Below are 24,017 nucleotides of genomic sequence, written 5' to 3' on the forward strand. Positions count from 1 at the left end.
TACCGCTCAGGAGACTCTTCATAAATGCTGTGGCAATCTGTATTCTCCAGCATTAGGCTTCGAGTAAGATTCTGTACTCCTGGGTAATGGAAGTTAGCAAAAGAGTGGGACATAGGAGATGTTTTTGTTCCAAGATCTGTGATGCGTTTATCATGATTTGTTAACCCACAAGACAATCCATCTAATGCAGGGTTTAAAGAGCGAGTCATGTAAGCATCAGCAGATTGGGGCCGCCTCATAGGTGATGAAGGGTAGGGAGAAAGTTTGCTGATGAGGGGTGTCAAGAGATCAGCATAGGCAGTTTTTGTAGGTTTTAAGAGTTTATCAACATGAATATTAAGCATCTTTTGTTCAAAAGCACAAGAAAAAACAGTACAGGGCAGATTCTGAAGCCATGAGAGCAAACTAAGGTCCAAATCATCACAACCATTACCACATAAAAGGTCAATGCCAAGCAACACTTCACTCTCAGTAATTTCTTCTCCTGTTGCTTTACTCTGACAAAACTCCACACAACATTCATACAGTAGTCCCTTCATCACAAGCTGAAATAAACGATTGTTGCTTGCTTTAAATCCAGCCTCACTTAGTTTTCTGTCAGCAGGAATGAACTCCGCCACCATAACACAAGCCTCTTCAAAGCAGTGAACTCGTGCAGTGCTGGGGTTCCAGTCTTTGAATTCTGCATGGTTGGTCAGACGAGGCAATGTGAGAAGTAAGCACAGTTTGCTGTAGTCGTCTTTAGAAGGGCAATACTCCTCTAGAGCATGTAGGCATTGAACAGCTTCTTGCATTGTAAATTCCAACTGGAAAAAAAAAGCACCGCTGTTTAAGACAAAGATAACTTCACTTTATCTCTGAAGTATCATAAATAAAAATTAGATAGCTTCCTTTGTTAGACAAAAATGTAATTCCAAAGCATTTGACCAATAAAATGCCACTCAACATATTTTTTTCTATGAACCCTCCTCCTACCTTGATATTCTGCTAGGTCAAATATGCTACTAGTCATGATGGTTACCTCCAGTGTCCTCTAAATACCAGCAATAAAGAGCATTTCCTAGGGAACATAAGCAGGAGGGGCTGTTGCATGCACATCGTAGGCATCTGACTGGTCACTGTGAAATACATTGATGTCATAGATACAGTGTTGGTCTGATCCAGAATGACTTTTAAAAATGTTCTCTAATAGAATCTGTATTAATGACTGCAATCCTGTTGTATAATTCCATAGTCTTAAAGCTTAATGACATCATTATACATGGACATTAATATTTAATTTAAAGTTTCGTATACATCATCTCCAGTTCTGAGGGTCCCTGGAGATTGTTTTCAACCTGGGGAAACATTTGGGAGCCTCAGGACTGGGAGTGGGAGGGAATGCTTTAATACAGAAAATCAGCACTGCTGGCCCCATCACCAGGATTGGGACTCTCAGTAACAGTTTTCACATATTAAAGGCTCCCCATCCTGAATTCCTGAAGCTTCCTATGTCAAAAGGGATCCCTAGGGAGCCTCAAAACCTGGGGGAGGGGCAGGGATAGGAAACTTTATGTTCAAGACTAATTATGTCTGATTACATTCTTTAGCTTAACAACTATGCAACTCCATCAACAGGATTCCAGGCAATATGCACTGAAGTGTGATACTTCTGTTTCTTATTTTCACCCTTCGGTTAAAATTGAAAAAAACTCTTCACTCTTACACTGAAAAAACATACATGTATATTTTCAAGCAATTGCCATCCCAAATGTGCAGTTATTCTTCTTATAACTTCATGTTCACTTAATGATGAAATGCTGTTGCCTTGTTATGCATATAGAAGGCAAAAGGCATAACATTCAGTTGTTCTTAGCAAGCAATTATTAAGTCCCTGCTGGAATTCTCAATTGTTCACCAAGACAGCAGTCACACAGTCACATGCACCACAAGGTATCCCAGCAATAACTTTGGTTAATTAATATACTTTGTCCTAACCTTGGTCCACCATTTAGGACACAGGAATGAGAGCATAGTTTCTGATAAGCCATAAAGAGATTTTCCCATCCTATCACCTATAGTTGCTGGTGGAATAGTAATGCAGTCTCTTCCCAAAATGATGTCACTGCCTATATATTTTATTTATATCCCCCAAATGTGCTCTCATGGTGGCTCACAACTAAAAACAGAGATAGTATAACCAAACATATTCCAATATAAAACAGTGGCAGCAAGTAAGGCAACACATCAAAGTCATCTTCTGCCTGGGCAAATAAAAAGTTTTCTCATGCTGACAAAAACACATCAGGTGTGATGCCAGGTGAAACTTCTCTGGAAAAGAATTCCATATTCATGTTGCCATGGCTGAAGCACGAGATACTTTCAAAAACTTGCAACACCCACTCTCATTTCAATTGGCAGAGAATAAAAAAGAAATTAATACTGACAGAGAAAGAGAAGGGTCAGTTTTGAACAAAGCTTTCATTTTATTTATTTATTTATTTATTTATTTATTTATTTATTTATTTATTTATTTATTTATTTATTTATTTACCACATCTTTCTCCTTAAAAGGACCCAATCCAGCCTACTTGAGCATATATTCATGGCAGACTTACATGCTGAGGCTCATCTTCTGCAGACATTGCATTGTTTACACACAAGGCTTCTAAAAATTTCTGCTTCAGTATGATATACCGAAACCTGTAGAAAAGAAGATATACATATAATCAATTGAGGATAATACAGTACATTAGTGTGAATGTTAATGTGGATGAACTGCAGTTAAAATTCACACTGATAAACAACAATGCTCTTTTTTCCGTTGGAACTTACAATGCAATAAACTGTTCAGTGCGTATATACTCTAGAGAAGTATTGTTCTTTTAGAGATGACTACAGCAAACTATATTTAGTTCTCACATTGCCTTTTCTGACCAACCATGGTGAATTCAAAGGCGAGAACCGCAGTTCATTGCTTTGAAGAGGTTTGTGTCATGGTGGCAGAGGTCATTCCTGTGGACAATCTCTTCCTACAATTTTGAAAAATTATGTTCACAACCAATTGGTTCACTTTCAGTTACAGATTTAAGACCATCAAGTCCAGCCCTCTGCTCTATCTGTTTCCCTTGACCAGTTTTTCTTTTGTACCCAAACCCCCAGTTTTTATCCCTATAGAGTCATCTTTCTGAAAACAAAAATGCCCCAGGTCAAGAAATATCCCAGTAAAATGTACTGCTCTCGCTGATTAGGCACTTTCTAATCGAATGAAAAAGCACTGGGGTGAAAATATGCTATTCAATGTTTTAAACATAGACTTAAGTGCCATTCTTCTGACACTAAACATGAATTTGTTTTCAAATATTTTAATATCCTGAGATCCACTGGAATTTGGCATGGGTTAGTAAAACATCCCAAAACCATTTGTGCACATTTATTTGCAGAATTACATGAGAATCCTAGACTGAAAATTTCAGGTACATACATGTAGGTGGTGGGACAAGATACAGGGTTTATATTTAATGCTGCGGAGGCAGAGATTGGAAGTTTGACTCCCCATGGCGCCCCCTGGGAGATGAGCTAGGCTACATAGCCTTAGGCAAGTTGCACAGTCTCAGAGTTCTCCCAGAAGAAGGGAACGGTAAACCACTTCTGAGTACAGTACTCTACATACAGACACTCCTGGAAAAGTTCACCATAACTCAGAACTGGCTTGACAGCACACAATAATTATTACTATGAAGAGTACAAAGCTAGTCCAAAACTCTAATTTAGCTTTCAGAAGAGCACTAGACCTCAAGGTTTACAATGACCATTCCTTTAATAATGATATAAATATGGCTGTGATTGTAACTTTTGTAATATTATTGTATCACTGTTGCAAAGTTACTATTAATTTACCTTTTCTTGTCAAATTTGTCCATGCATTCAAGAGGTTGGATGAACTGAAGAACCTCATCCCATTGACCATCAAGGATCAATTGTCTTTTAAAAAAATTAAAGACATTTATTGAATCATGTTAAACGTGAATGGCACACAAACCCTCCCCCCAAAGCAGCTGACCAGAGAGCTTTACAAAGTTAATGCTGTTGAAAGCAGTTAATAAGATTATCTCCTCATTTAAATAGATAAAAGTAAAACCTAAATCCTTGTAAACAACATGCCTTTGTAGCACTACACACCGTTGTGAGAACAAATAGCAAATATTCCTATTTTAAAAGTAGTAGGAGTCTATGGAATGCTTTAACATCTACTAGTTTCCCCTCAAAATATTTCATTATTTCACTAGATTAATAATAAGTTCTGAAACTTTTAAACAGAACAGCTCTATATAATGATACGTGCTTTTTATATATACTGTATAGCATCCAGAGATTGTAACTTATAGTAAAAGAGCAGAAACACATATGTAAGCTTGCATCTGGAAAAGAAATAACTGACAATCTCCTAAATGCAGTAAGAGTTGATGGGCAAAAAGCTCCAAAGCCTCTTGGACTAGACAAGTTAATTCCAGTCCAAGAATGAACAGCTTCCATTTGAAAGCTGCATAGAGTTAAGCACTGCCAGCAAATGTCTACATGATGCAGTGATAGTTATTCATTAAATAAAGTTTTAAAATATTATTATTTAGAAAAAGCAATCTCAATGGATGTTCGTATTCATCTGTCTGTTCAGTTTTTCCATCTTGGCACACATAACAAGAGTAAATATATTCTTAACTACTTGTCCAAGCAATCTTAGCTCATTTAAGTAAGTTATTCTAGGTACAGAATTCTAATGTGCTTTTGTAATGGAATGGAAATAAGGGAAGCAACAGGTCTATATGGATGTTTTTCTGAGCACAAGAATGCTACTCCCCAAGTTAAAATTAATGGGTTCCTCTCTCCTTCATCAAGGCATGCTGCTCTCAAATTATTATACCAGAAACATATCAATGGCACAAGAGAGCTTTTGGCATATGTGCTTGATTTTTTCCACAATAATTCAAATAGCAGTAACCACATCCATAAGAAAATCAGGACTTCTCATCTTGAGGATGGACATATAAAGTATATATTAAAATGTTTGAAATTAAACTTTTCCAAAACTAAAGATGTGTCCAAAAATAACTAAATACATACCAAGCCTAGGGTTTTACTACCAGTTATTGTGATGTAATGTATTTTGTGCCAGGAGACCTCCATACCTACTACCATTTAATGAATGAAACTATTACTGTATTCTCAAAACTATTACCGCTTGCAAAGTTTAAAAATAATTTAATTTTATTTCTTCTACATAAGCTAGAGGAAAAAAATCAATGATTTTTTAAAAATCAATTGATTTAAATCACGATTTAAATTGTCAAGAAAATCTGATTTGTTAAAATTTAAATCATGATTCAAATCAAAAACACCCTGCTCCTAAATAGGCATATACTAGTATCCGAGAAGCCATAGCCTACTTAACAGAATATGACAGGTTTTCTGTTCTAAAATCAGAATGAATTGAAGGATCTTCTTCAACAAAGTGCCAAATAAAATCAGAGAAAGTTAAAAATGTCAATCATGAAACTCTTAATTCTATATCACAGAAGAATTAATTTGGCCTTCATCTGAATCTGTGGTAAGACAATGCATTCTACACATACTTAAAAATATATACATCCCATTGAACACAGCAGAACTTCCAAATAAATATGCATAGGATCAAGATGTAAACATAAAGATATCACTCATACAATGTATTTAATGCTACCTTATGCTGGGATATACAATTTCTGATATAGTTGAGTGGCTTAATGTTTTCAACAGTATAGCATTCTTGGACATTTGATTTAAAAGATGCATTTGAAACCATTGTAAAAATGTTTACATTTCACTATTGCACTCTAGAATTCTCTCACATTTAAATAGGGTTAGAGATAAATTGTATTCACTATCACCAGAATCCACACGCATAAGGGCAATTGCAAACATGTTTTTTTTGTTTCCCAGCTGGCTACTTCATGACTGGCGGTATGATCAATTGTTCAATCTGGAGATCAATGGATGCATAATAATACAGCCTGGAAACAGCAAACTTTATTTGCATGAGTGCCATTACATGCTTACATAAACCATCAGGATTTCTGCTAGCATCTAGCTAACATAGACAAATGGATAACAGGAATGTCAAAATACAGTTATTTCGAAGGCAGATCAAAACATTGCAGTCCTGAATTTAAAAACAATTCAGCTTATTTTGGATATATCTTTAATATTATGACCATAATTTCTACCTTAAGAAAAGCATATCATCAGAGAACAGTCCATTTATTACTCCACTTTCTTTCTCCAAAGCCAGCATACTGATGTGAAGTTTTCTCGAATTCAAGAAATCCAGGATTAGTTTGACTATTTCAGCTTCTTTTACATTCACTGTCTCTTCTGCCGTCATTGTGGTAGACTGGAAAACAAAACAAAACAAAACAAACTCTTACTTTATTTAAACATTTTAGCCCACCCTATATCACAGGATCTCAGGAGAGATTATAAGGCTGTACAAAACAATTTTGAAACAAGTGATACTTAAAACAACTTAAACTCAAACAGCACAAAAATTTAAACATTAAAAACATTAAAACTATTACACTAACAACCTGTGCAGGCCATGATTCTCAACCCCCAAAGGCACTACCAGTAATAAATATGTACATCTTGCCTTGGCTCTGAAATGATGTCTATACCAATTGAGCCTCCAAGAGCATTCCACAAAGAGGGTGCTGTGGCAGAAAAAACCCTCTCCTCATAAGAAACTGTTCTCAATGGTGGGACATGGAGGAGGACCTCCTTAACAGAACTGAGTGATCAGGCAGGTTTCACCACAATAATTATTCCCGATCATTTTTTTATGTAAGAGGGTTTTTTTTGGCAGACTTAAACATTAAATTAATGCAGTCCAATAATGTGACAATAATCATCCAGCCCAATTATGCAGTAACATCTGCAGCTGATACCATAACTTTGCACAGAGGACTACTAACATCAACGTAATATAATGTTTCACTCAATGAAACTGCCAGGTTTTCACACCCTAGTTAGGTATCTGGCTGCAGAGCAAGAGGCTCGGAGTTTGATTCCCACACTGTGCCTCCCAGAAGGAAGGCCTGACTGTACAGCCTTAGACAAAGTACACAATCCCATAGTACCCCCAAAAGAAGGGAATAGTAAACAACGTCTGAGTACTCTATTTAGAAAACCCTGTCAAGCACTGCCATAAGCTGGAATCAACTTGATGGTCCATGATGATTTATTATTAACCTTCAAGCAGTGCAAGTTACTTTAAATATTACTTTTTGAAGAAAGTTCAATAAGCCTTAAAGCAAAAGATCTGCCTATTCTGAAAGGTAAAGTTTTGGTTATCACACTGCAGAACAAAATCCCCTATATTTTAGAATAATTTTTTAAACCGTTTTATTCATATCTAAACATACAAACATAAAAACATTAAACAATCTAACAGATAATTAACCAAAACAAAAAACAAAAACAAAAACAAAAAACCATAGGTAAATATCCATCCTTCCCCTATGGATCGGAGATTTCACCGTCATCTTGTCATCGGAATATCTTCAAGGGGATCTTGGTGAGTACTGGTTCGCTATTGACTAATTTTCCCCCTAAGTTCCTGTCTTTTTCTGGGCCCAATTATAAATTAACTTCCAGCTTTGCTTTACAAAGTCTCTTGGTTGATCCCGTAGTGCCTCTGAAAGCATGTCTAGTTCTGCAATATCCAATAGCTTCTTTAATAACTCATCCATTGTTGGTGTCTCTACATTCTTCCATTTTTGGGCCCAGAGTAACCTAGCTACTGTAAATATATACAGTAGACTATATTTTATTTTCTTGTCAATAATTTCTGGCATTATATTCAATAGTAACTTTTCAGGTTTAAAACTTAATTTTTGTTGAATAATCTTCTTTTATCATTTCCCAAACCTGTATCCAAAAAATTTTTTTTTTTGCTTTTTCACATTACCACCATATACGATAATAAGTTCCTGGATTTTTTTACACTTTAACAAACATCACTGTTCACTTCTGACATTTTTGCCAATCTTACAGGGGTAAAATGCCATCTATGAAACATTTTAAGGATGTTTTCTCCAAGATTCACTAGCTTAATAATTGTATGATTCTCTTTCCACATCTTTGTCCATTCATCAATATCAATATTGTACCCAAAGTTTTGTGCCCATTTTACCATTGCCTCCTTCACCCTCTCATCCTCTAAGCCATATTCTAATAAATATGTATACATTTTTAAAATTATTTTCTCATTAGTGTAAATCCATAATTCATCCACCTGGACTTTTCCCTCAAAAAAGCCCATAATTTTGTCCTTTTTACATCTCGATTCTAATTTCTACATAGATTACTGTAGCTAGGCCCAGTTTCTCTAGACCTTGTTTATCTTTTATATTCTGATCTTTAGTTAATGTCTTTATACGTGAGTAATGCTCCCTTCTGATTCAATACTTTCAAAGTGAATGCTTCTATTGGTGCTACCCATATTGAAATTTTCTTGTAGGTTTGTATTTGAAATTTTTGCCATACTAAGCAGAGCACCTTCCTCATAATAATAATAATAATAATAATAATAATAATAATAATAATAATAATAATAATAATAATAATAATAATAATAATAATAATAATTTATTGTCATTGTAAGTATCTGCAAAATGTGATTGTTCTTTGTATTTCCCATACCACAGATATGCATGCCAACCCATTCTTTAGAACATGACCCTTCAATTTCAATAATCTTTGATTTTCTAATGTTATCCATACTTTTATCCAGACCATGGCACATGCCTTATAATATAATAGCCAATTTGGTAGTCCTGAACCACCTCTTTCTTTTAAGTCTTGCAGTATTCTAAGTGTTATTCTTGGTTTCTTAGCCTTCCATACAAATTTCGAAGTCATGCTATCCAGGTCCTTTAAGTCTTTGTAATTTAATAAAATGGGTAAATTTTGAAATAAAAATAACAGTTTTGGTAATATCATCATCTTTATTGTCAAGATTCTTCCCATCATAGAGGTTTGTAGCTTATTCCATTCTTCCAGGTCTCTCTGAATTTCCTTCTTTGTTGTAAGATAATTTTCTTTCACCAAATTACTTGGTGTTTTTTTTTTTTTTGTAATGATAACTCCTAGATATTTCACTTTCTGTACCTCCTCAAAATTAGTTTTCATTGCCAGTCTTTCCACGTCTTCTTTCTTTATCTTTTTAGTCATGAATTTTGTTTTTTGATAGTTTATTTTAATACTGTACCTGCAACAGCTCTGAATTCTTCTATAGTTCTCACTAATTCTTCCAAACTGTCCAGAGGGGTTTCTAGTATTATTGCTAAATCATCAGCATATGCTTGCAGCTTAAATTCTTCTCCCTTGATTCTGAGACCTTTAATTCCAGCATTCCCTCTTAATTGTCTGTTTTGAATCTCTAATGTTATAATAAATAATAATGGAGAAAGTGGACAACCCTGCCTTGTGCCTTATTCAATTTGAATATTTTCAGTTACTTGACCATGGATTTTAACCTTGGCCTTCTGTTTAGTATATATTGCTTTAATTGTTTGTAGAAAAATTCCTTCTACTCCCATCTACTTTAATTGCAGCAACATAAACTCCCAATCAACATGATTGAAGGCCTTTTCTGCATCTAAAAAGATTAACATCATTTCCTTTTCTGGATGTATTCCATAATATTCCAAAATGTCTATTATTGATCTTATATTTGATGATAGTTTCCTTTTTGGGATGAAACCTGTTTGATCTTTGCGAATCATTTCCTTAAGTACCTCCTTTAGCCTTGTTGCCCAAATGGTCATATATACTGTATGTTATAATCAACATTCAAGAGAGAGATTGGTCTGTAATTCTTGATTTGTTTTTTTCCTCATCCCCACTTTTTGTATTAAGGAGATATGTGTCTCTTTCCATGAATCCGGGATTTCCTCTCTAGTTTCAATACAGTATCTTCTGTTAATTTCTTGAAGTGTGGACTTTAAGTTTCTTCAAATGCTTTGTAATAATATTCAGCTGGAAGTCCATCTGGTCCAGGGGCTTTCCCATTTTTCTGTTTTTTCCATGCTTCTCCAATTTCACTCGCTGTGATTGGTTTATTTGAGTTTTCCAATTGTTGAGAACTAAATTCCCAATTCGGAAGTTTATCCAAATAGTTCCATTGTTGCTCCTGTTCAATCTCTTTCTTTTTATAAAGATTGGCATAAAAGTTTTTAATTTCTTTTTCGATTTCCTTTTGTTGGTATAGAGTAGACCTTTGGTCCAGATGGGCGGGATAGAAATCCACTAACTAACTAACTAACTAACTAACTAACTAACTAACTAACTAACTAAGTAAATAAGTAAATAAGTAAATAAGTAAATAAGCAAGTAAATAACTAAATAACTAAACAAATAAATGAAATATTTCCTTTCCTTCCTTATCCAATATTACATTGATCATTGTTTTTTTCTCTCTCTCTTTTTAATTCTATATGCTAACCATTTACCTGGTTTGTTAGCATTTTTTTAAAAATTTGCCTTGCAAATTTATTCCCCCCCATTTCTTCTTGTTCTAGTAAGTTAATTTTATGCTGTAATATATTTATCTTGTTTATTAGGTACTTAGCTGTAGGTGTTTTCTTTAATTCCATTTCTCTTTTCTTTAGAGATGTGATTAGGATTTGGTATTGTTAGTTTTTCTCTTTTTTTCTTTGTGCACTGAATTCTATCGCGAAGCCACGAAAATAGGCTTTGGCTGCATCTCATATCGCTGTCATCTCTATAACATGAGGTTTATTAATTTGAAAGAAAAATTCTAATTCTTTTTTAATTTTATTCAAAAAGGTCTCCTCTCTCAATAAGTGGCTGTTTAATCTCCAACCTCCTCTTCTTACTGCTTGTCCTAAGGTCATCAATATTGAGTTGTGATCTGCATATGTATTTGGTAATACTTCAATTTCTTCCACTTGGTGTATCATTATTAAATAATTACAAATAATGCTGTTTGGATTATCACTACATTTTGTTCTACTAAGTACAGCTTCTCAAAACCAAGGCAAGCAGATTTCTACAGTTTGGCATTTTCTACTCCCTTATGCTATCTTTCATGGCAAACCCAAAAATCCAGTGAGCATGCATGCTTCATAATACCATCTGTCTACAAAGAGCAAACAAGAGAGTTAGAAGGAGCATATTCAATGGTTTGCTGCACTTGTACTTGTATAACAAGTATGTACAGGGAATGTTTTGTCACAAGCTATGCATGTGAGTTTTCTCTCTTCCAAAGGTTTGGCAGAGGGATCAGCAGTTGTGATATAGTTTATCTTATAAATGAATAGCTGTGTTTTAATACAATATTACTAACTTCCAAAGTGGGATACAAATTGAAAACTGACACTGGTCAAAATCCAGCAGTAAGCCACAACTTATTGAATCAATGGGGATTTAGTAAGTCAACATCTATGTAAATGTCATTGATTGAGTGGCCCTACCCTAGCTATGACTTACTACTGGATTTCTGCCAGTACGTGATAAATTGTCATTTTATGTATACATCACATTATCATTCAATAGGAGACAAACAAATAGCATATCACATATTATATGCATATTGTGGTGATTTATAATTCAGTAAAAGATTGCCTGCATCCACCATATCCATAGGCATTGTTATAAAGGACAATACTATGTGCTTTGGAGTATAATCTTGTATGAAGTAGCCCTAACCTGAGTTCATCTGACACCATTATTATTCATTTGATCTACAGAGGTGGTCAATCATAAGGAGCAATCAACCAACAGAGTGACTATTTGTAAAGTGCTATAGAAAACTAATGCTTATGGTATGTGAAGCGTGGCAATTTAATCTTTGGCATTCTTACAATGATTCAACTTCAGAGTTTCTCTCTTTATTCTTCCCACAGTTGGGACTGAAGTTCTCATATTTAAAACTGCATGATTAGCACACCAAATGTAATGCTAACAGAAATAAAGAAAACCTTTGTACCTTTGTAGCCGATCTTTGATTTAACTGAATCTTGAAACCTAAGGCTGCATAGTATTAGTTAGATTTCATCTTGCAGAATAAATAATTTACCCTTAAACTTCAGATGCTATGGTTCAATCCTATCAGATATTATCCAGATTCAAAACTCTTTTGTATCTGTTTACACTTAGTTATGCTCCGCACTTAGCAAACTCAAGCAATTAGAATTGTAGCATGGTTATGAACTTCTATGGAAAAACTGGACTGTCATTAGAAACCTCTTCCAATGCAAATAAACTAGAGATATGAAAAGCAACTCTTAGTAAAGGTAATAACATCTTAATATGACATATGGGTTGTTTTTACATTAGGTGATCTCTGAAAATGGAGTAATGTGTTCACTTAATTATTACCAAAAACAGAGTTGGGACAGATCAGACAAGGGTCCTACTACATCCCCCAGTAGCATACAGAGATGAGACATAGCACAAAATCTAAACAATGCACACCTTACTCTAGTGTAACATATTTAAAATTGCAAGAAGCAATGGCATGTCAGGGTAAAAAGTATGGTTACATAAAGAAACATGTACAGTAGCACCCCCTATCTATGGGGGATTGGTTCTAAGCCCCCCAGCAGACGCTGAAAAGCGCAGATTATAGCAAATGCTATTATAATAACAAATGCTATACAGTACATAACATGGTCCCTGTCCCCTTCTCATGGCCAGTTCTTGTAATGACATTGTGGAAATATATTTCTTTAGTAAAGGTAAAGAGGGAGGTGTGGTGGTGCTGCGGGTTAAACCACAGAAGCCTCTGTGCTGAAAGGTCAGAAGACCAGCAGTCGTAAGATTGAATCCACGACGGAGTGAGCTCCCATCGCTTGCCCAGCTCCCGCCAACCTAGCGGTTCGAAAGCATGTAAATGCAAGTAGATAAACAGGTACCACCTCGGTGGGAAGGTAACAGCGTTCCATGTCTAGTCGCACTAGCCACATGACCACGGAAACTGTCTTCTGACAAACGCTGGCTCTATGGCTTGGAAACGGGGATCAGCACTGCGCCCTAGTCGGACACAACTGGACTAAATGTCAAGGGGAACCTTTACCTTTTTACCTTACACACAGCGTGGTCTCTGGCTCTGTCTAGTGGAACCTATTGTTAAAATACATTGTTAAAATACATATTTTGGATTTTTCTTTTAATATTTCAACTATATATGTGGTATTCTAAATTGGCATGTGACCAATCAATCTAGTGAGGGGCATTCCTTCCATTTTGCCATTACTGGATTTCTGTTTCCCAATTGTATTTCTTTTAATGGTTCAAGGATAGGGAATGCTAATCTATTCAGAATCCAGTTGGGAAAGAATACAGTAGGGAACATGGCATTCAAGGAAGGACAACACGGTAAAGAGCACTATGCATTCGTCCACTGCAGTGCCAGCTACTAAGGGCTTGGTGTAGTGCAGTTGTTTTCCCCATCTTTAAAGACTACCACAGTACCAGCTGGCCAATATGGACTCAGAAAGTGCAATTAAGGCAAATATTGGTACGTACATAAGATATTGATGATCTACTGGTACAGTTCCTTCCCTCACAGCGACAGTTTTTGCTTTTTCTTTAAACATTATTCCACTAAAGCACAATTGTGAATAATTATTAATGTTTAGTTAGTGAAGGGTGGTATTGCATTGAATGTAAACAGAACAGAAACAACTGAAAGGCCATTGGGGGGCAGGAAATGACCAATTAAAGAACTGGTTTCAGTAATAAAACATGGCAAAGAGAAAAATGTAAAATTGTTAATTAAAGAACCATTTTCAAACCATGCTGGCAGAGGCAGAAGCCTGTTCTCAAATATACCACATGGGGAAACATTTGCTAACTGGGTGGGAGAAAGCACAGAGCACCTTCTCCCACCCAGTTCTGCCAGAGACAATCGTTCTAGCCAGGCGGGTGACTGAGGGGCCTGACACTGAGGGAGGCCGGAGGGAAAGGACGAGGAGCTGGGCCTTCTCGGCAGTGGCCCCTCACCTCTGGACCAACTTGCCCATAGAGATCCACCTGATTCCCTCTCTGGGTGTCTTTAGAAATAAACTTAAGACATGGTTATTCAGGCAGGCTTTCCCTCCTGCTGCATCTTAACATTTATATTTTTACATATTGGATTTTTTCATATTTATTGGTTCTATGTTTTTAAATTTTGTAATGCCACCCAGAGTAGACCCAGTCTAGATGGGCGGGGTATAAATCTAATAAAATAAATAAATAAAGGTGTGATCAGATGGTCATTTAGCCTGCTGTTTGGACTGCTGTGAAGACAAATTGTTTTGCTCCTTTTGACAGCGACCACACAATGTGATGGCTGGAGTCAACTAAATCATCTTCAGAGTGTTTCAACCAACTCCCTTCTGGCTCCTGTCAGGGTCTTTTACTTTTTTGATACAGGTAGGATTGTTTTGGTTTTGTCTATTTCTAGTATATGTGATAGAAGGAAATGGACCAAAAGTGACCTCTCCTCTAATTTGCCATCATGAAGTGACTCAATAAGATTGTTTACTAAGCTCTGTAGAGGGGCTGAGGAAATGGGAAAAAATTAAGTGTACATTGGGCAGCAAATCTTAAAAAAAAAAAAAAGACAAATGATTAGCTTCTTCCCTGAAGCTTTTGTTCGCTTTTCTTTGAAAGGTCCAGTTGAGAGCCTGTCTGGATAGATGTTACAAGATTTTAAAGGGTAAGATAGTTTTGTTTTACAATATAGAATAAGATTTTAAAGTCTGATTTCAGGTAGTTGTACTGTAGCAGAGGAATTCCTTGATAGTACTAAAGACCTTATTATTTCGAGTGGCCATTCTCAACCTTGTTTTGGTCATGACTATAAACACAATATGAAATACATGCTGAATCAGGATTATATAAATTGCATAACGAACCTTATAAGATGGTTTGTGTAGAACTATTTCCAGTCTGTAGCACTCTTCAAATGTGCCAAACCCCTCATCCCCTGGCCATATGTCCCTGTTGAGAAAGGCTGACCTAAAGGACTATGAGGTTAAATGGCAGCACTCATACTTGTTATGATTATCTTCCTAGGGAAAAGTCACCTCTCAGGAGCTCTTAGTTCTCTGGATAGAAAAAGTTATAGTATGCTTCCTTGTCAACTCTCCATTCCCAGGGCAACTCCCATGTTTCAGTATTACGTGCCTGAAGTGTTATGTACCTTAAGAACACTTACTTGAAGTTCACCACCCCCACCTCCATCTGGAATCTATATTGTAAGTACATGGTTGCAGAGTTGCAACTGACATTAATTAAAATTACATGCTTAGTTTATGTGGATAGTGTTTATTTTAAAAACAAAGATCTGAACATGCTGGCTAGCAAAGCCTGTTGTATCATACCCAGTGGGCAAATTCCTGTTCATGACAATGTCACATAAAGTTATGTCAGTGTAAACGTGCTTGCATTATGCCCAGCAACAAAGAATGGTACTGTATAATTTGTTGCCTGTCCCCAGCATAACAAATAGCACAATGCACTGACAGAAATGTTTTTTTATGGATAGCATGAAACATTTTGTAGTAACAACAAATAGACACACAAGCCACCCATGTACCCACCCACCAACAGAAAACACTCCAATCATTAAAAAAATGGGGGGGGACCCCAAAGGCAATAGCAAACTAAATTCTGGTATGATCACACAGAACAGCAAGAAAATGATGAGAGGAAGGCCTCCTCAAAAAGCTAGGATTTTATGTGTTTTATGTGTTTCCTGAAGGTCAAGAGAAAGAGACAACCCGGCATATAGCCACAGGCAACGTGTTCCACAACGCTGCGACCATCACCAAAAAGGCCCAGGTCCTGCTGGTATATTTCTAGGCTTCTCCTGGGGTGACCACCCATAACTGCAAAGCATGGGAAGACCAAATAGCTTTGGTAGACAATCTTAGGGAAAGCTGCTCCAACAGGTAGTGAAATCTCTGTAAGTTAATACTAGTATAGAAATAAAAAAAGGAAGCCACTGCAGATGTGCCAGAACCTGGGAGACATGCTCATACCTCCACATTTTGTCACAAGCCTAGCTGATGAATTTTGCACCTGTTGTAGCTTCTGTATCACCTTCAAAGGCAGCCTCACATAGAGAGCATTGCAATAATCAATCTTAGAGACTACCAACACATGCTAATATACAGAATGCTGACTTTGATGAAAGCAAGCTCCATTTTGCGTTTGACTGGATTGGCTTTAACTTGCCTCCATATCTTAAGGCACGGTAATTTAGAATGAGAATAATTATATGTTTTTGTGGATCCAGTGACAGACGTAACCTGAAATCTATTGTATACTTTTGGCTGCCAAATCTGATGAAGGAGACCGGAGAGGCAGCTGGCCCACAGGATTCAGTGAAAGAACATTCAATAACTATATGCCTCTGTATGAAGGATGAGAAACCACAAAGCCCCTAGGCAAGTGAGATGTCTTTTCCTGCTAAAGACAGCTGGTAGCATTTCATCATAATTTTTTTCAGTTCTCATTAAGCAGTTGGGGACCGACATTTGATACTTGGGAGATACTCCCTTTAGAGAATGGGAATCTCAGAGGGCCTAACTGTTTGATAATTCTAAACTCAAAAACGATACAATCTTTAAACACAGCCACTTAAATTTCTCCTATCTCTCCACTGCTCTAGATACGGGATTTTCTTTGGACTTTTTAAATACAGCAACACACTGCTGCATGTAAAGTAACCCAACATGTTTAGCTATGCACTAAGCTCCTTAGATTTAAAATACCACATATATAGTTGCAATATGATTGCAAGATTATTTTATAAGTTAAAAGAGTTCATTTCACATACCAAGTGAGTATTGTGATTTTTATTAAATATTTATACATGCTGTTGCAAAAACGACACAGTATGTTGCTTAGCAGTTCGCATACACTAAGCAACAGCTTTAAGCATTGTCAACAGAAACCCGCTTACAATCAGATGTCCACAGAGAAACTAGACAAAAAAGAGAAAAGCGTACTTACTTTCCCCAAGTTATATAAAAGACGGAATTTCAGCATATGCTGCTTTTTAAAAACCTTGTATGGTCATGATTGCATGCTGGAATTCCTTCTTATATGCACATTAAAAATGCAAGGTTCCTGTTTCCTTGTGTATCCTGTTAACTGGTATAAGAATATTTTAGACAAATGCACTGGCAACTAACTGAGGATGGAATCACCATCAAAGAGTAGATGCAATCATTACTAACTCCCTAATTTTAGAAGAGAATGAGTGAATACAGGTCAAACATCTATGATAAGACTGATAGCTTCAAATTCACAAGGCATACACAATACTTCTCATGTTTTCTACTCATTTTGACTTAATTATTTGTCTAAAAGGAGTACAGCCTTTTATAATGTACAGCACGTTCTTTTCACTGTTGTCTACTATGTATTACCTGTGAGGACTGCTCATATTGGACCAATCTGACAATTAATGGATGGAGATGGTTAAGCTTATATAATATCATAGTTATCTCTGTAGCCGCCTAGAGTGGCCTTTTAGACCAGATGGGCGGGGTATAAATTAATTAATTAATTAATTAATTAATTAATTAATTAATTAATTAAATAACAGGGAGCGAGTGACAGGTATTTGTCTCACTATCTGTGCTGTTTCTTATTGTTCTTATCTGTCAATTACATGGTGATATCACTAATCCCAAGTACATCTGTTCTTTTTCATTAATACAGTGGTGCCTCGATTTACGAACTTAATCTGTTCCGGAATGATGGTCGTAACTCGAAATTGTTGTAAGTCAAAGCACCATTTCCTACAGGAATGCATTGGATCGTGACTAATCCGTTCTGGCTAAAAAAGAATTACAAAAAACAAAAAAACAAAAACCACTGCAAGCCCCATCGGAATGCGCTGGTGCTGAAAAAACAAATACACAAAAACACACAAAAAATCACAGCACAGAAACATACCCCCCCAGCCCAAACCCACCGTGCAAAACCCTGTACTCACTCAGAAGCAAAAAGCTTCTGAGTGAGTACAGGTAGGTAACGTAAGGGAATTCAAAGTTTAAAATTTAATTTAGAATTTAAACTTTCTAAGTAACCCATCTTCTTAGTATGAAATTTAATCAAATAAAAGCAAAAATGTAGCTATTTGTTCAGTAATAGTTTTCATTGTATTTTGTTTCGTCTGGAGGGAGCTTCTTATAGTGCTTCCAGTCACATTATTTTATCTTGCTTCTGGCTTGTGTTACCTGTATTGGTCCTTTGGGGCATGTTACAGAGTGGGCATAGTGTGGGAGTGAACCCTACTCCTTTTGCCTGCCTTCTGCTCACACTGGTAAGAACTACAGCTGGAATGCAATTTGTACATTTATTTTTAAAAACATTTTTCTTAGTTTACAATATAGCTTAAATGAATAAACGCAGTGTTATACTGCTAACCCACTACAGCACACATTCAAATGCCTACTTTCTTAGCAGTTGAGCACTATTTCACTTGCTAAACATTAACAAAAGACAGATTTAAATACAAACAAAAAATGCAGGTGGGAAGATAGTGATAACGGCAGAGAAGGGTCGGGGGAAGTGGGGCTGTGTAACGTGTAGACACTTGAAACGCACTTATCTGAAATAATTAAACATTTCTATGTGAACAGCAATAATAATTTAAATGCCAGGGAGTGATCTAGAGAACTTCATGTCAACCTGGGACAAACTTCTGTGTGGTCACACCCACAGTTAACTTACCACAAGAGGCATTCTGGACTAACCCTTCCCAAATCTCCCAACAAGGCATCTCTATATTGCATAAGACATTACTGCACAAGATTTTTAAAAAGTACTGTACAGCCAGTATGTTGGTGCAATCCTATACAAGAATACTAAATTGCAAGTGCATATTTGTTCAATGTGATGTACTGCAGAGTTCAGAGTGACAGTCTTAACTGCTACAATTCTCAAGCAGCAATACTTTTATTAAAGACTACATAAAGCTAAACAACTTTATAGACTTAATTGCTATTCTGCAAGAGCCCAGATCTAATGTAGCACCTTTATGAAGTAAATCACAATAACTATGTCCAGTACTAGGCAAAGAGATTTCTACCTTTTTCTCTAGCTTGCAGCTTAGCCAATTACTTCGGCCAGCTTGTGCTATATATTCTACAAGCTTTTTTGGCCAATGTTCCATGTGGAAGCAAGGTAACTTGATCTGGATCAACTTAATCCGCAAAGGCCAAGCTGCTTGTGTTCTGAATTAACAGAATGCCTATTAGCATGATCATACATACACATGTTTATTCCTAGGTATGGATCCATGAGCTCAATGGAGCTTACTCTTTTCTCCATATTAAACTTATTTAGTATAAAAATCAAAATCCTTTGGAGGGTTCTTTCTTTGATAATCAAAAGAAGTGGCTCCAAGAAAATGCTGTTCTATTTACCATGTAAAAACACTGTGCCCACCTGTATCTTAAATTCATCATCAATTTGAAGTAAGTGCTATAATATTGGAATAGAGTTATTTTGTTAAATATACAAAAACAAGCAAAATGGCATTTAATATGCAAAAATTGAATATTCAGTGGATATGATACTTTATTCTTCATTTGACCTTATTCTAACATTGCACAATTTCTACAAAACAAAAACGTATATTGAAAATAAAACAGTGTCCAGTTTTGGAAATGAAGTCCTGAGACTTTTTGGTTGTCAGGATCAATTCAATCATTTTCCGCCCCTTCTCAGATATCCCTGATTCTTCTGAGCTTACGTGCAACCTGGAGTAGAAATGAATTTTCCCAGTACAGTATCACTACGATTTTACAATCTAGTCTTGTTATGATGCAAAGTACTTTTGGATAGCTTGGTTTTGAATGTCAGATCCTTGGGAGCAGTATATCATACAGAAATATGAAAGGGCTCTTTCTCAACTATTGCACCCTAATTGTTGAATGCTCTTCGTTGGAGACTCAACTGCTGCTGTTACTGCTACAGTATTAGTTCAGTGCCAAGTTCAGACATAGCTGTTCAATCAAGCATCTGTGGCCTACCAAGATAACCAGCTAGATCTTTTATTCTTTCAATCCGCAATTTTGTTTTGTCTAAATTGTCAAGATTTTAAACTCATTTTAACTGCTCTAAGTATTAAAACTGAATTTATCAACTTTACCTTGCCTTTTGATCTGTCAATACTGAGTAAATTAGAAATATTTTATCAAATATATGAACAAATACCATCAGATTTACAAAAAGCTACTTTATTCAGTGAAATTTCAAATTCCTGAATAAAACTGATAATTCTACACATTCTACTGAAATAAATGGCCCACTGATTTGCTGTTCTTTGCTGTACCCACTTTATTTTTACCACAATACAGCTAGGCCATTCCAATTAACGTTAAGCACTTTTGCATTCTATTAATTACATGGAAGAGATTTATGCATGAGCTTCATTCCCCTACTGAAATCAAGGAGAAGCAGCAGCGCTTTGTTTCAGTTAAATTATGTCATGACAAAAATTACCCAAGCCAGGTCATGACACAGCAGACAAAGTTGGTAATTTTCTATTATTGTTCACGTGTTTGGTTCTGTAAGGAAAAATGATCCCTTGATAAAGACTGCTAACCTTCTCCAGCTCCATGGTAGTCCTTGATTAGACTGACCAAAAGGACAATGCATGCACACCCTTGAGCATCATCATTTTTCCTTTCAGAACAGTAAGAGAGTACAGTATAAAGTTACTGCACTCATTATGACTGTCACTCCATCCTCAATAAAATCGTTTCAGTATCACAATGCTTTGGTTGATGTGACTTAAGATATCTAGGAAAAAGAGAAGGGATATAGAAAGGCTGTAGAGGTCCAGATATCAGTGACTCCTTAAAAAATACTTTGAGGTCTGGTTTACTGAAGGAAACAGGAAGCAAGTTTTTCTTCCTTTGATGGCAGCTGCCGTAAAGCCTGAATACCACCTTCATATGAAGAAGTAATCTTATAATTCCTGGGCAGTGTTCAAATAAATCCTGTAGAAGAGTGGTACAGTATATATTTCTCTTTCAACAACAGCAAAAACTAAAGCTGTCACTGACATATTCATTTCTTTGTTTTTTCCCTCCCCTTACAAGCAGCCCCTACAGTAGTTTAAAAAAAAAAACCAAACACACAGAAGGAAAGATATGAGCTAAGTTTGAAAACAGGCAAATACAGGCAAATGAACCCCTATGTAAAACTGGCTAAACTGAACTTCACTGTATGCTCAAATGAATAATCGTACTGCATACAGTGCATTTTCCTTGTTTTCATCTGTTTCTGTTACAATTCACTATCCAAACATTCTTTGTCTCAGTGATCAAAATAAAACAAACGAGCTTGGATGGAACTAGAGTGAGGTGATATAGTATTATTCAGCACAGCAGTTAATAGGGATAGAGATGGAAGGACATGACTGAAAGATTATCATATAGAAATCAGAATATGTTACAGACACAACACATATATTAGTATTTTACATTTATTTTCAAACTCCATATCAAGGTGATATGTTTATTACGCCAAGTTTTTCTTTAAAAGGACACAAAATGGTTTGCAAGCTTTTGCAATTGGGGCCCATTCTTCAGGCATGATGTGTTAATGCTAATTCTGTGCTTTTTTTCATTTTTAAAGTTAGTCCAATAGAGGTATCACCCTGATACGTAGTTTTGATTTTGGGCTTTGCTTATTGTTCAACACAGCTCTCTTTGTGTTCTATTTTGCTTAGCCGATCTATCTCACAATGTGACCTATTGTTATTCAGGATTCTAAACCACCATTGACACATTACTCCAGAAAATTGTCAGTACGATTTATGTTCATGGCATACTTCAGATTAAGGTTACCGGTACAGTGGTGAAAGCAAAGAACACGGTATTCTATTATTCTCTTGAGCTACTGTATACAGTCGCCGCAACATATGCAATTCCTTGTTACCCTTATGTTCTCAAGTTTACATTCTTTTCTTTAGACTGCATCCATAACTGTCATCCTTTAGTTGTATGCCCACAGAATTCTCACACAAGACATTTGAAAGAAAGATATATATACAAGCATACACACATAAAAATCTAACCTTCTTTCACTGCAGCTCAGTCATGGAACAAAGGATTATAACCGGGTATCTGAATCTATTAGGTGATTCTGCTGAAACAGACAGGAAGAACTACCCTGATTTCAAATAGTAAGACCATTCTTTGTAATAAATGTACTAGTAAGTACATGGGCTTTTTGGGGTTGACATACATACAGTAAGCATCGCCATGTCCAGCATGTTTTTTCCAGAAAGCAAAACTTGGGAATGGACAAATCTTAAGAGCAAAAAGCATCACACCTTTTTTCCCCTTCCAGTGACAGGGCAAACCTATGTTTGAGGTGTGCTATCTGTGGAGCATGCTAGCACAACAGAGACCTACTCTTTCTTTTGTGCATCCAAGAGAGTTTTAGGTTACTTTTTAGGCACAGTCGAGGGAGTAGCAGGTGCTTAAAATTCGCCATTGTCACTACCAAGCAACAAAGGAGCAAGAGAAAATATGCAACAGAGGATGGGAAAAGGAGGTTGAAAAAAAATGCAACACTGCCAGATTTTTTTAAAAAGGGGGGGACAGTAATCACAGACACCTTTTTATCTGCAAGGCGTTGTCTGAGGCGAGGACAGCCCTACTAGGCGACGAAGCGGAGACAAGGGTCGGGCTGACCCTAAAAGAAGCCGGGTCCTTTCGCCCATTCAGCATCCGGGCAGCCCAAGGAAGGCTGCTGTCTCGCCCCTCCGGCCGCTGTCTGCCAGCCCTCAGCTTTTTTTTTGGCGGCGGCGCTTGTCCTGCCTGCTCTCTTACAAGGGCTCGGGCGGGCAACCCACCTCTTGACCCCGAGAGGCGCCTCAGGCCTCCCTGTCAGGCCTCGGGCACCCCCTTTCTCTCTCTCTCTCTCTCTCTCTCCGTCCCTCGCCCCCTCCACCTCCGTGTTCCCAAGCAGCTGCCTAACCCCCGAACGGGCGATGCCACACAGGCCAGCGAAGACGTCCCGCTGCCCAACTCCCTCCCTCCTCCCATCATCCTCATCCTAACCCCCTCTATGGCTTGGGTTTCCCTGGTTCGAAGGCGAAAAGAGACTCACCTCTTCCGCGGAGGCGCCCTCCAAAAAAAGCACAGGCTGCGTGAGGGGAGACCAGCCGGGGTGGGGTGGGGGACACACACAAAATGGCGGCAGCGCCTCCAACCAGGGTGGGGGAAGAAGACGGGCGAGGAAAAAAGAGCCGGGCTCGGGACGCGTTTCGTAGCCCAGCCGGGGCGAGTCCACCTCGCTGGCTCCGTCCCTGCGTTCCGCACCCAAGGCAGGAGGAGCGGCGGCGGCGGCGGCGCCCCGACTGCGGTTGTCAAGCGGCTTCGCCAATCACTGCCCGGCAGACCGGGTCCTCAGGGCCCGGCGGGGGTGACAGCGCAGCCGCCTGAATGGGGAAGCCGCGGCAGGCAGGGGCGGCGCAGGGGTGGGGCCGGCGGCTGCCCAGCGGGCCTGGGGAGGGCGGCGGATGTTTGGCTGCCTGGCAGCCGGCCCGCATCTCGAAGGACCGCGGAGGAAGCGGGCGAGGGGGGCGTGATGGTGGGGCTGGGCAGGGAAGGCCCAATAGGGAGTACGGGAACTGCTGGTTGTCGGTGGGGATATATATTTTTTTCCCTCCCCAGTCCCTCCCACGCTTCTCCGCCTCTCCTCCGTGGTTCCTTTGCCTTTCTTATTGCTGCACAAGAGTGCGGGAACGATGTTGTGCTCGCAGAGCAAATCAACCTTCTACTATAAGGCAATGCCAAAAACAGCGTCAGCCCAATACAAAAATGTGTAACTTTTCAACTGGGATTCAGATCGGCACCAAATTGGGCACAGTTGTAGAGGACAGTCAGCTCTTGCGCTGTGCGGAATTTGGGAAAACATGGATCGGAGGCACAGATTGTTATGGGCAAAGGTTT

The 24,017-nt window shown here is 37.7% G+C and overlaps 1 protein-coding gene across 3 annotated transcripts in view; it reads right to left on the minus strand.

Moving 5' to 3' along the window:
* WDR47 (WD repeat domain 47) overlaps positions 1-23,960 on the minus strand; it is a 59,599-nt gene extending 35,639 nt beyond the window's left edge. Inside the window, exons 1-6 of one of the 3 annotated variants that reach the window (XM_078392281.1) lie at positions 23,173-23,960; positions 22,133-22,200; positions 6,240-6,406; positions 3,880-3,963; positions 2,598-2,682; positions 4-806 (exon numbers count right to left, since the gene is read on the minus strand). In XM_078392281.1, the coding sequence (XP_078248407.1) occupies positions 4-806; positions 2,598-2,682; positions 3,880-3,963; positions 6,240-6,397 (1,130 nt within the window). In that variant the 5' untranslated portion in view covers positions 6,398-6,406; positions 22,133-22,200; positions 23,173-23,960. The remainder of the gene's footprint in view (positions 1-3; positions 807-2,597; positions 2,683-3,879; positions 3,964-6,239; positions 6,407-22,132; positions 22,201-23,172) is intronic. The other 2 variants (XM_020784666.3, XM_020784668.3) reach the window with 2 other exon arrangements.
* Between the last annotated feature and the right edge of the window lie 57 nt (positions 23,961-24,017).

The sequence above is a fragment of the Pogona vitticeps genome, chromosome 4, assembly GCF_051106095.1.
Source record: "Pogona vitticeps strain Pit_001003342236 chromosome 4, PviZW2.1, whole genome shotgun sequence".
Classification (NCBI taxonomy): Eukaryota; Metazoa; Chordata; class Lepidosauria; order Squamata; family Agamidae; genus Pogona; species Pogona vitticeps.